The sequence below is a fragment of the Taudactylus pleione genome, unplaced genomic scaffold (assembly GCF_031769625.1).
Source record: "Taudactylus pleione unplaced genomic scaffold, aTauple2 ptg000934l, whole genome shotgun sequence".
Taxonomy (NCBI): domain Eukaryota; kingdom Metazoa; phylum Chordata; class Amphibia; order Anura; family Myobatrachidae; genus Taudactylus; species Taudactylus pleione.
Genome location: NW_028285335.1, coordinates 1,796,511 through 1,810,159, shown reverse-complemented (window position 1 = coordinate 1,810,159; position 13,649 = coordinate 1,796,511). Strand labels below are relative to the sequence as shown.

At 43.0% G+C, this 13,649-nt stretch overlaps 1 protein-coding gene across 1 annotated transcript; it reads left to right on the top strand.

Annotated features, from left to right (window-relative positions):
• The first annotated feature begins 1,141 nt into the window (after positions 1–1,141).
• On the top strand, positions 1,142–11,997 carry PROK2 (prokineticin 2). The gene is made up of 3 exons (XM_088459767.1): positions 1,142–1,560; positions 7,022–7,147; positions 11,868–11,997. The coding sequence occupies exons 1-3, from the start codon at positions 1,480–1,482 to the stop codon at positions 11,991–11,993; spliced, it is 333 nt and encodes a 110-aa protein (XP_088315893.1). The 5' UTR covers positions 1,142–1,479; the 3' UTR covers positions 11,994–11,997.
• Positions 11,998–13,649: the final 1,652 nt, after the last annotated feature.

Sequence of the window (13,649 nt, the reverse complement as noted above, 5' to 3'; positions counted from 1 at the left end):
AATACTACATAGATTACACACTGCAGAGCGCCAAAATCATAATGTACCTCATAACACTGTCGCCAATTCATAATATGCCACACAGCTCTGCCACAAATTTATTCTGTGTCACTCAGCCATGAATTATGCCATTTATTTTTTTGTACTCAGCAGCGCCCTCTAGTGGCTGGCACCTTTAGGCGGCTGCCTAAGGTTGCTTAATGGTAGCACCAGCCCAGAGAACATGTGACTCCCGCCTAACCCTGAAGGAAAATCACACAGCAGCCCTACCTATACAGTATCTTGTTCCTCTACTGCACGTGCCTCCTTGGAGCCAGTAATTAACAGTGAAATGTGTCTGTGCGTAAATTTTATTTACAAACTATATCACTGTAATAATTAAATACATTGTTGTTTCCTATTAAATATTTAAAATTTCTTTAAATGAGCTTCAATTGTTCGATTAGCCAGATTTTTCTTTCTACAATTAGGTTTCATTTTACTAAAGTAGCTCACACCTCAATTAAGGTTGGCGACCACTGCTCTAGTGTGCCGTTACAAGACCAACACTGTCTTTCATATATTATCCAAACTGGACATTTAATGTAACTGCTCCTAATATTTGCATTTCTCTTTAAATTTTAATAGATAGGGATGGGCATTGATTTAGTGAATGCCTGAATTATCATATTCCATCCCAGCGTATCTCGATATTGCACTCAAAGCGTTAAGCTGGCCATCCACTATACAATTTTCTGTCAGATATCTGTCCAATCTGGCTGGTTGGAATGAAAACCTGGTTTTAAAATAGCTATCCCTTGGTTTTAAAATATATTTTTTTTTGTTCCAGCCTGTGGTAGATAAGCCTTTCATTGAGATAAAAAAAAACAAAGTAAGGCTTAATCCACGCATATGCATTGCTCTGTAGACGATATTATGTTTGAATGTCACATTTTTCCTGTTCTGATGTTCTATATTACAATCACCCCATCAACGGTATAGTAACAGCTCTGGTGTGTCTCCTTCTGACTTTTGTTCCTACACATCAGCATAAGAGGAAGAGCGTGTCCACAGAGTGTGCAGTAACCTTGGGGGCTCTGCTTCTCGGAACTGAGAGTTCTGCTATGCTAATCTAGCTGCATGCGGCCAATGCAGAGAGGGAGAGACTGGGCTGTGATGATTGGCACTTAGCAGATCATTGTGTTTGCCCTTTATCTCGCTCCCCTCTCTGAGTCATGGAGGACGGTTTGAATGGCAACCCGAGCTTTATAACACCTCAAGTACATGGAGCATCTAGCCGAGCCTCACACACATACACTCTCTCTCTCTCTCTCTCTCTCCAGCTCCCGCGTCGCCGGCAGCATTAGCACGTAGCGTCTCCTCACACCTCAGCCGTCCAGGCCGCCTCTTCCTTTCGTCCCCTCAGCATCCCGGGTCCGTCGCCGACATCCTCCGCGGAGCTCCGTTTGGATATAACCCCTGACTCCAGCCTTCTTTATTATGAGAAAACTGCCGTGCCTGTCGCTTCTCTTTGGCGCTTTCCTGCTTCTGGAGTCCGGAGAAGCCGCGGTCATCACTGGGGTGAGTAGTGTGCGGTGGTTCACGACTCCGAGTTCCGCTGTGACTGAAGTGTGTGTGTGCCTGACTCCTGAGGTAGAACTTCGCGCCCTTTTCTTAGCGCCACGTGACCCACGGAGCCTCCAAGAGCCCTTTCCCGCCCCAAATGTCCTCCGAGGTGGTGATTACAAATGATCCCGCCTTTTCAGAGCTAATAATAATAGGAATCCTTGTGGGGTTTCTAAAAATAACAAAAATTGTGCCGACAAGATAATAGCTGGTTCACAGATTCCTGTCCCATAAAATCATCTGTTGGAATCTCAGCTATGTTGTAGGACTTTATTTCTCTCCCAGCTTTAATAAACGTATAGAAACAGAAGAGGTTATTTTTAATTATTTATTTCTTTTTGCAGTATTGCCTGCATTTGTCTTTTGGGGTTTTTTTTGTAGCACAACTGTTTGAACTTCCTATGTCTCTTCCTTTCAGTCAAATAATTATTTTATATAGCACTTTATTTCACTGTGTAATTTAGTATTTGGTTCTACAACTGATCTTTAATTTATCTTGTTGACCATCCTGGGTCTATTTGTAATCTCTTTTACTGATGTCTTCCATAAATCAACATTTTTTTCTGGATATACTTTGAGCTCAGACATAGAGAATGACTGCTATTTTCCATTTCTTTTTGAATATATGTAGCAGTATTTTGCTTTTTATTTTTTTTTACTTCGAAAGAGTTATAGTTGTTAAATTCTCCAGCAATGACAGTCAATGTTTGGGCAAGGAAAGTATAACTGTTTATTGCTAATCTAATTTTTGTTTGTAAGTAAATAATATCCTAACCTAATATTTATCGATGCTGCTAAATACAAACCCACAGAAATTGAGTAATTAAGTTCACAGATCAGCCCTTCCTGCAGAGATTCATGAGATTATATGTAAATGATGAAGATAATTTATGAATTAGGTTGGGTCAAAAATAAAAATATTGTAATAGCTATATCTTACTTCCACTAGTTAACATTTGAGTGATTAGGATTTTATTTTGAAGATCCTTTTGGAATATCTGAGTTCGTGCAGAGCTTAACATTTTTGCAACTGCTGTTCCAATATATTTTGACATTGCAATTGATTGAGTTGTCTTAATATCATTTCAGGTCAGTGTATTAAGGCAGGATCACTTTTATTACTTAGAACAAGTATCAGTAACACATTCAGTGTTCAATAATATTTCACAAAGTACCATTCTAAATTGAATACAGAAATCATTGAGATATTTGACTTATAGTAAAACTCATGGTTTTGTTTAATTGCTACATTACGCAGCCTATTTTTTTATAACGTAATATGTTTCTAAAAGTCTATAGTACCGATTTATTTTTATTTTTTTAAGATAACCAGGTGTATTTTTTATATATAAGATTTTATATTCTTAGCTGTTTCCTAAAAAAATGGGTTTAGATGCTGTTTTTTTGCAACTCATAGTATAGCTCACCAGTTTACCATACTTGGACTATGAAATGGACTAATTATTGTAAAAATATATTCAATATTGTGTGCCCGGACCTCGGAATATTTGGAAAATTGCAAATCACAACAAATCTGTCAAAGGATTAGCTGATTGGAACAGATTTCGCACAAATTTCACTGTGTTAAAAGACAATACCTTTAAACAAATTGGGCGGAATTCAATTGTATTCGCGGCCCGCATCTCCCGTCTAAAGTGACAGGAGATCGCGGGCCGCTATACAATTGTCCAAGATGTTCGCGCTGATCGCGCCCATAGAGGTCAGGTTTAGCCGCGTAAAGCAGCTAAACCCGACCAAAGTGTTGGGCGCGATCGCGAAAAGTGATGTTTGGGCGCCCAAACATGTCACTTTTCGCACATTTCAGCTCTCATCCCCCAGGGGGTGCGAGCTGAAATGTAGCGCTGGCAGCTGATCGCGCCCGACAGGAGCAAGAATAGAATAGCTCCGTCGGGCGCAATAGGGGATTAAAACAATTGAATTCCGCCCAATGAGTAGCATTTGTAAGTGCTCAACACATTTTTAGCACATTGGCAGTGCTAGAAAAGAATTAATGTTGTAGCCAGATGAAATTTATGACCGTCAGAACACTACTTGCTACTAATACATAATGATATATTTTTGTACTGACAATAGTGAATTTAACCTGGTTGAAGCTTAGAATAATACCCCTTTTACACCTAAATTCTGGGTCTGTCCTGGAGTTGGAACAGGGTTCCAATCCGGTTTAGACCCGGAATTTAGCTGGCGCCGACCCAGTACATTTCCGAGCCGGCACCGTTCACACCGGAGTCGGGTCTGCATAGACCTGGCTTTTCCGGCGTTGAAGTGGACGCTTGGAAATTACGTCATCTCCAAGCGCCACTGAAGCTGGACCAAACGGCCGGCACGCGGCGCGCTAAAGGTCATCGTGACTCGGAGCACACCGTTCACACTATAGGGTTTCACGGGTTACTCCCGTGTTAAACCCTGCAAGTTACCTGGGTTGGATTTGCTGGGTCACTCAACCCGGCGATCCAACCCTCTCCCCTTTTACACCAAGGAGCTACCCAGGTTAACCCTGCAATAACCCGGGTTTTAGCTCCGATGTAAAAGGGGTATTATAATTTCTAGCACTGCAAAGGTGCTTCCACTGCCTGTATTTTATCTAGCAGTGTGATTTGTAGGAATATAAATTACAGCTCTTGGGTGTTTCTAGTTTATTTTGGCCTTTTTGTTATGTTATAGTGGAGAATAAGTAGTGATTCTAAATAAATCCCACATTTGTGTCATTGACATTATTCCACTGGTTGAAACAGCATTAGCATAAAGGATGAAAGTGAGACAAGTCGTTTTTATTTACTGGTTTCAGTAGTACAAGAAAGAGTGACCTGTCAGAAACAGTTTCTGAAAGAAAAAAACAATTACGTACTATTCCATTTTCCATATATCATATTAGCAATTTAAACTCTGTTAGCTCACTAATTATTATTACATGAAAGCAGTGCCACTTGGACAGTCGTAAAGATCTTTGTGTGCATGTAGCTAAACTTGCCAGCACAAGGCCTTTTTTTAATGTACTGTATTTTAACAACATGTTTGAAGCCCCCACCTGAGGTTTGGGGTACATGCATACACTTATTCTTCTTCCTCTTGAGATGCTCATACTCGCCACTTATGCATAGCTCTGTCCTCTTCCTCATACATTGTGGCAAAGTATAACTACAATTGGCAGATGAACGGGCACCATTAAATCTGGCTGTTGACATAAAGACTCTTTCATTGCACCTTTTCCTCCTGCATAGGTGCTTAATCACATCATACAGGTGTCCCCTGAAATTATATTTTCACTGGTCGGAATGGCAACTGTGTCTTGCTCTCTCTCTCTAATCTCAGTGATATCATGGTGGTCTCCCTCCTCACCCTGATCTAACTGCACTTCGAGGGTATCTCTCCCACTATGCTAAACTGCTCTGCCCACACACTGTACTCACATATGCTAGTTCCTACATTCCTGACTTTTCGGGGGCTGATTCTGAGTCGCACACTTTTGCATCTTTTGCCATAGTAATGTCTACGACTTTATGCTAATGCTAGCATCAGACCTTCACCTGTTGTACAAGTTTGCGCCTGAATGTACAAGGACTGGGACGCCCACTTTGTCTGTTTCCTATGCTGTAATACCTCTTGATGCGCCCCCCCCCCCCCCCCCCCCGTCACCTCCCACAAACGGCACTTTCTGTCAATCACTCTGCGATGGGCCTGAGTAGTCACTGCGATCGCAGTGGCCAGTTCGCGCACGCATGCGCAATCGGCCAATTGCATGCGTAATCACAGTTGCGATCGGTAATGAATTAGGTCCTTAGTTCGCAACCAGTTCAGACACGCCTGCGACACTCACATAACACGCCCATACCTCCCAATCACCGCCCAGGAATGCCCAGCGAATGTTCAATACATTTCAATTATTGTGAGTCTCAATTGCAACTGCGCCTCTGTGCGTACATACCATGTGACACATTTGCTCAATGAGTTTTTATGGAATTTCGCACACGCGCAGTAGCAAGATAACGCTCAACTCCATGAACAAAGGCATTGTGTGCAACTCTGAATGAGGCCCTCTGTTTTTTTTTTACCAGCATTTGAAGATCTGTTGGCACTCAAATATTTTGAAGACATATTCTTTATCACTAATGCAAAATTATACTAGGATATAGGGCCTGATGCAGACCCGGTCGCTAGCAAGCGTCCGCTCGCTGCTGCCAATGTTCGCTAATCTGCGCATGCGTAAGCATCGCAGTGCGCAAACTACTCATAGTGATCGGGACCCGTTCGCTCGCCCTGCAAATGCAGCCCAGTGTAGTGATTGACAGGAGAGGCTGTTTGTGGGTGGTAACAGGGGCAGTCCAGTAAAAACGGGGGAGTGAAGGTACGAACGCAGGCGTGCCTGAGTGTCTCAACGCCGTTTCAGAGGCGTGCATAATTAACAGGCAGCGTCATAGTACACGTCACCAGCCTTTTTTTACACTGAAATCATCACAGTACTTGCGGTAGGGTAGAGGCAACCACAAGCGCTGCTATCGCTTCCGATGGTCCTCGATGTACCAAAGTTTTAATACACGTCCTGGAGATGACGTGCACTAGTGGGCGTCTGCATACACAAAGTGATCGCTCGCCAAGACATAGTGGGCGTGCTTATGCCTTGCTGATCGATCGCCTGTCTTGACATCACTTAGCTGAATATGCATACGCAGGGAGCGAGCGGCCACATCTTGCGAACAGGTCTGAATCAGGCCCATAGCCATTTATTACAAATTGTTTGACAAACAGAGATATTTGAACAAAGAGAGTTAAGGGAGTAATTATAAAATATACGTAGTAAAGAAGAGTAGGGATTGGGCAAGGGTTATTACAAAGACGGGCTTGTGACAGTAAATGATTTGAGAGCAATACATATGCAAGGATTTTTAGCTAGGTACTGTATATACTAGATTCATGGTGGCGGATGAGGCAGGGCTATTTGACAAAGTGCTTCAAGGAAAATTATGAAATGTTTTTTTTTCTCAGTATAATACTTTATACTTTAAAATATACTTACTTCATTATAGTACCAAAATAAATCCCCTGTTTACTAGGGTACACAAGGACATTTTAAAAATTATTCTCAGTTTAACTGATGCATGGCTAGAATGTGACATGTGGAGAGGCTGCGTACGAATAATATACTCCCATCGTGAAGGGGTTACATTTTATTTTATTTTACAGTTTGCTGCTATGAAAAAAAACCTTTTCAGATTTTACAATAAAATCCATGTGACCTTCACAGGCTGTTTTGCTGCTATCTTCTTTTAAACAATCGTAATACCTTTTTTGGCATTAAAAGGATTTTGCATGATGGTATTCCACTTAAATGTCATTTTTCTATTATGTATATTTGCCTTTGTTACATTGTAATTATGCTTACCCACTTTATCAACAGGCTTGTGAAAGGGACCTGCAGTGTGGAGGTGGAATGTGCTGTGCTATCAGCCTTTGGATAAGTAGTTTACGAATTTGTACTCCTCTTGGCAATGAGGGAGATGAGTGTCATCCAATAAGTCATAAAGTAAGTTCTTACTAATACTCACTTTTGTTACTAATGCTATATAGTTGTAGATTGAAATGTCCAACACACTTAGGGCAGGATGTACTAACCTTGCGAAGTACATCCCGCCATGCCTCGCATTCCTACTGAACGCGTATGTACTAATATATGCGAACAGTAGCGCAAAGGACTGCTCTTCCGATAAGAGCTGCCCTTTGCGATCTGCTCTGTGCCGTGGACTTCCGGGTTTACGACCCGGGAGTCCATCTGCGCATGCGCAAAGGGCCGCGGCGGCCGCGGGGCATGCTGGGAGGGATCCGATCGGATCCCTCATAGCAGCATGATGCGGTAGAAGCCCATAGGCTTCTATTGGGTAACGCCAGCAAAAGCTGGCGTTACCCTCCGCATCGGAGACCCGGCGGCCAGCTGATGATACATATGGAAAACGCGTTTTCCGTTTAGTACATCCCGCCCTTAGTATAATTCAGACATTGTTAATGGCACATATGAGTATCTAGAGTGTAAGGGCTTTAGTAGCAAACTTGTTGGTGAAATACATTTCCCTACCATCCTTTAGCAAATACAAAGAGTTCCAGTCTCATCGTATGCAATAGTGGGACTAACCAACCATATAAGCTTACATTTTGTTTGCATATAGCGTTCCCGTTAGGCTGTTTTAGCGGGGCGCGGCACCCTGCCCTCCAGGAGGAGGGCAAAAAGCACCCTGCCCTCCAGGAGGAGGGCAAAAAGCGCCCTGCCCTCACAGCCTGCGGGTGCCGTCCTCACCCGCGGGACGCAGTGTCCCGCGGGTGGAGAAACGTGCGGTGACCACTCACCGCAGGAGAATAGATGCCGGGCGCATGCGCCCGGCATCTATTCTCCCTTTCTGCAGCGCTTGGGGGCTGCCCGGCGTGTCCGTAAGTGCCGGGCACGCCCCCAAGTATGACGAAAAGGGGACGCGTCTTATAGACCCGCCCCCTTTTCATGACCATGCCCCTTTTCGGACGCGTGCGCGCCTTCGGCGCGCGCACAAGGTTGCCCTCTCTAGCTCCGGTGTCCTGCCTGCCGCCGGAGCTAGAGTGAACACTAGCATATACTGTACTAATGAACACTTTTCGGTTTTGGACCAATACCTTACCTCCACTACAGATTTTAAGGGCTATTGGGCCACACTGCCCAGATAATTTTAATTTTGCAGTTATGAATGGTGGTAAAGACAATTGACCAATGGCCATAATAGTTATAGTCATCAATCCTTTGAGAGATTTGCCGAAAGTAACCAATAAGCTTCTAACTGTAATTTAATAGACTGTGCTAGATAAATGACAGTTTTATTTAAACACAGGTGATCATTGAGTGATTTATTATACCCCTTTTCCACTGGTCAAAATACACGGCTTTTCTTCCCAGGTCTCGAGCTGGGTTTTACGCAGGTAAAATCCTGGTCAAACTAAGTGGAAATGTGTAACCCGAGTCTTCCGACCAGGGACCCGTTTACAGCATGCTGATTGGGTGCTATTCGGAAACTGTCTGTGACAGCTATCACCGGGGAGAGATTACAGCCTCCCCATATGGTCCCGACCGTTACGGTTTTTACCCCATCCCCGCTTAATAAGGGGATGGCTGTAATCTCTCCCTGCCCGTCACCCCGGTGGCAGCTGTGACATCACAGCCTCCCGAAAGGACACCCCTCCCCAGGAAGGATCCCCTCCGTGTTCCAAATCCCGGGACAGATCCGGGATTTTAGTGGAAAACGGGTATTATAGATTATATATTTTATTGTTTTATTGTGCGCCTGAATATTTATTTGTGCAAGAAGCTGATTGGTTGCTTTGGGCAATTTCTCCACCATATCTCTCTCAGAGGCTTGATACATCTCCTTCCGGACCTGATCAGTTTTACCACATAGGAGTGCAGAATACATCAATTGTTTGCCTGATTTTTTTGGCATGCACCTATGTGCATACATATACAGTATTTCTCATGTCTTATAATTACATGGAGTACTGTGCAGACACAGGGCCTGATTCAGAGCCGTTCGCTATTTGTGGTCGTTCGTTCAAAAACAAGGGGTGGCTATTCAAATGATCCGTTCGCAAATTGCAGTCTGTTCCCACCTCTAAGTCTGAACGAGCGAGCAAAACATACGCTCGTTTTTTTTATAAAAACGCCCCCTGGCCGCACGCACCATACGTCATGTCCGCTATTTATTAGATTAATCGAGTACATCGTACAGCGTATGAACTGCTCGCTATTCTTGTGGTTGGTGTTTTCAACCGCTATTTTGCGAGCAGTTCTGAGTTAAAAAAAACCAAGTGACGTGGTCAATGACGCTGCTGTATTAAATATGCACTCCCTTAAAACGCCCGTTTTGACCTTTAAGCACGCCTGCGTTCTGATCTCCACTCCCCGTTTTCAAGCACCTTCCCCTGTTACCACCCACATACGCCTCATTCTGTCACTCAAAATAGCAGGCACTCGCTATATTGCGTACCAACGATTTTCGGCCGCACTGACTGGTTCGCGCATGCGTACTAAAAACCGTACGCATGCGCAGATGTGCGAACATCGCTCGGAACGAGCGTACTGCCGCTAGCGAGTGGCTCTGAATGAGGGCCACAATCTTCCCAAAAGATACCTATTATTTACAAGTTGAACTCTACGGGGCTACTTGTGACTTTCAAGCAATAGTGTGAAAACTACTTAATAGGAGAAATGTTACTCTCTCTATAAAGTGCAGTATAAATAGCTGTATATCAGTAATGGTGGGGAGGAAATACACTATCACCAAGGTGCTGCTGGTGGCAAGGGGTGGATTTCTTTGCACCTTTTAGCCAAGTTTGGATACTATGCAGAACGGACCTCTTGGTTCCCTATGACTTATTCCAGATATATAAAAGTTACATAAAGGTGATGGTGAGAAGACCATTGTGACCAAAGCAAAGCTGCAATGACTTTATGGAACATTTCAAGACACATCACACATAGGGCCTTATTCAGTGGTAGACGCTGTTGCGTTTGTTTCCGCTGTTGCTGCTGCGATAATATGCAAATGCTAGTAATAGCCTTCCCCTGGTGCACTAGCCTACGTTCGAATGGGCAAGGTCTGAAAAGTCCACTTTCAGCGTCTCTGCACGCAGGTGCTGTTTCTCTGTCTGAACATGGTCTCTGTGACTGCGGCATAGACATGGATATCGGAAGCCCACCATCAAATGATGGCTGGGCTTCTGCCATCAAAACTTTCGATGCGATGGTAACTAACCATTACATCAAAAGAATTTGATAAAAATATATTAATCTGATTAACGCATGTGCAAATAACCCTCGTTTGCGCATGCGCAATAGCGATGTCAAACAGCTGAATTCAGCTGTATTTTAACATCGGATAGCCATTGCTTCCACGTCTTTCGATGGCAGCTACCATTAGAAAGCCTTCATCTAATGTTGAAAAAGCTACCATCGAAAAGAAAACATCGATGGTAGTGAAACATCGGGAGCCGATGTCCATCCCTACTGTGGCACTGCGTCTAAGAACACAGTTGCTTTCACTGACACTCCTATAACGTGCCCATGAGATGGATTCTTTTTTTGCATTCACTTCAAGTCACCTCCCAGTCACTACCCAGGAACGCCCATCACTTTACCGCCCCCCTATCTGATACCACCTGCCCCATTCGCAATAGCTTCTTTGTGTAGTATGGGTTTTCAGGACTTTGTGCGCATTGCGCAGTTGCAAATCACTGAACTACATGAACATCGGCATTCAGTTCGAGTTGCATGCGTAAGGCCCATTTTGTTTCAATTTACGACTTCCACTTTTGAAATTCTCTGAAATGCCTTTTAACTGGCCCAATCCCCTTTTTGTTATGAGTAGATATTTATGTATGCACAGGGGATGTAGTTATGAGATTACATACGGATTCCATGCACAGTCTACAGGACCAGTAACCACCACCCTTTGATCATCAGTTAACATCTTTTGACCAATAAACAGCACACAACTTTCTCAACTTTTTACAGGACCTTGGGACCAGTAGCTAGAACTCAGGGCCTGATTCAGACCCGCTCGCAAGCGCATAGCGCTCGCAAGCGGATTGATGGTGGTCCAGTGCGCACGCGTGGCGTGCGCAAGCCCCGTAGCGAGTGAGAAATCACTCGCTCCGGGGCTCGCAACAAACGGGGAGGCTGTCGATGTTGATCGACAGCTTGCCCCGTTTTCTAGGCGGGGAGGGGGGATGACTGAACAAACGGAGGCGTTCCCGAAGGAACGCCTGCCGTTTGTGGGCGGCCCTACTGACATCACGAGTGATGTCAGTAGTGGACTTCCTGCTCTATTAGAGCAGGAAGTCCACTTGGGCTTGCGAGACCTGAGACCCTACCACAGGGTCTCCTCGCAAGCCCGATGGTCGCGATAATCGCGACCATCTCCTGCGCGCTCGCACTAGCTGTGGGTGGGCACCCACAGCTTTGCGAGTGGACAGGAAAAAAAAAAATAATAATTCCTCCCCGCTCTGAATCAGGCCCTCAGTTAGAATACTCTGCACTTTTTAAAGCCATGGACCTAAACATATATAGAGATATATTTAGAAAAATGGAATGTAGCTATTTTTTGAGTGAGGCAATATAATCTGTGATCATCACCAGAAAAGATTTGTACACAATAAAATTGGCAGTTTATTTTTTTAAATCAATAATTGCATAAATCTAATCTTCTCCCCTTGTAATGTTTTTTTACCCGTAGGTTCCATTTTTTGGCAAAAGAATGCACCACACCTGTCCATGTCTGCCGAACCTAGCCTGTACAAAGTTGGATGACAGCAGATACAAATGTTTGTCGTACCTTAAAAGCATTGATTATTATTTGTAGGAGATCCCAGACATAATGAAAATAATGTGTTTTGAAGGATGAATTTATCCAGCCAAAAATTGTATTGTAAAGTTTTTTGATGGTGAAAGCTAACAAATAACATTATAGAACTGTGAGCCAGATTCAGAGTTGGAAATAGAGTAAGATAAAGCAAGTAACTCTGCAACTTGGTCAAAACCATGCTGCACTGCAGGTGGGGTAGATTTAAAATATTCAGAGAGATTTAAGGTGCGTACATACGGTACTATTAAAATGGACGATATGAACGATAACGATATCAATCATATCATTATCGTTCATATTGTGCATTTTTCGCCCTCCATCGACCTGCGATGTGCGGGAACGTAAGGTCAATATCGACCATCACCCGTGCATGCAGGCCAAGCTGGTCAATACCCATTGGTGGGTACATGGTGTGCTGGATGATCGATAGCGATTGTCCAGCACACTCGGGAAATCGGAAAACGATATCGTTGTCGATCATCCCGTCTGTACGCACCATTAAATGTGGGAGGAGTGTGTTCTAACTGAAATCTAAATTGCAGTGTAAAAATAAAGCTGTCCAGCATTTGTGGGCTACATACAAAAGCAGCCAGTATTTTCCCCACATGCAAAAAAAAATTATGTATTTGCATTCCTTGCATTGCAACATGGTTTGTCCAGGTACACAGTTACTTGCTATTTCTTAAGGTGCATACACACACAACGATTTTTTGAATGATTATCGTTAAACGATATCGTTTAACGATAATCGTTTGAAAAAATCGTTCACTTTCTGAGTCAAACGAAGAACGATTCTTGTTCATGCGCGTTCACGTTTGTAGTTTGTAGTTCAGTCAGACTTGTCAACTCAACGATTTTCATTAAGTTAATATGCAAAAATCGTTTGTAGTTCATAAAAATCGTTCATTACATTTAAATGAACAACTTTAGTAAACGATTTTAGTTCATTTTTTCAAGGTAGAAAATCGTTTACTAAAATCGTTCATTAACTCAATCGTTGTGTGTGTATGCAGCTTTACTCTATTCCCATCTTTGAATCAGGCCCTGTGTTTCCATAACTGAAGCTTTCAAGTCTTCCGAATAGGTGATGTTTTGATGCTACTCTGCTTAACCACTTAACCACTTAACTATCTAATATTTTTCCAGAAAATGTCCCCAAAATTCTCAATTTTCATCATGATCAAATAATGTAAATATCCGCAATACTATCTGGTATGAAACCCGTATCCTTCTTCAAGACCCACCCTCCATTTCCCTTTAAGGATTTAACTGTTTGGCTTGGTTCCGGAATTCCTTTCTTTATAATATGTATGATCTGATATATTGATGTTGTTACCGCTTGTATTCCAAACAGTACAAACATGTATTGACTCCATTTTGTTTATATATTTGTTTTCTATGATATTCTATTTGCATCTAATTGTTATTTTTTCAATATTGATGCTTCAATAAAGAAAGATATTTAAAAAAAAAGTATGTAAATAATAGCTATTTAAACTAGGGGTGAGCGGGTTCGGTTTTACTCGGATTTACTCGGATCTTTTAACGGCATTTTATTGGCTATCGCCTATCATGTGTTTTGGGTAGCCAATATAATAAATCCGAATTTGCGGTAAAGTGGCGATAAGAACCGAGTAAATCCGAGTAAAACCG

Excerpts from the sequence above, each read along its gene's own strand:
- PROK2 (XM_088459767.1), top strand. The coding sequence starts at position 1,480 with ATGAGAAAACTGCCGTGCCTGTCGCTTCTCTTTGGCGCTTTCCTGCTT. Across the intron at positions 1,561-7,021 it reads AAGCCGCGGTCATCACTGGG|GCTTGTGAAAGGGACCTGCA; the intron begins GTGAGTAGTGTG and ends CTTTATCAACAG. Across the intron at positions 7,148-11,867 it reads GTCATCCAATAAGTCATAAA|GTTCCATTTTTTGGCAAAAG; the intron begins GTAAGTTCTTAC and ends TTTTACCCGTAG.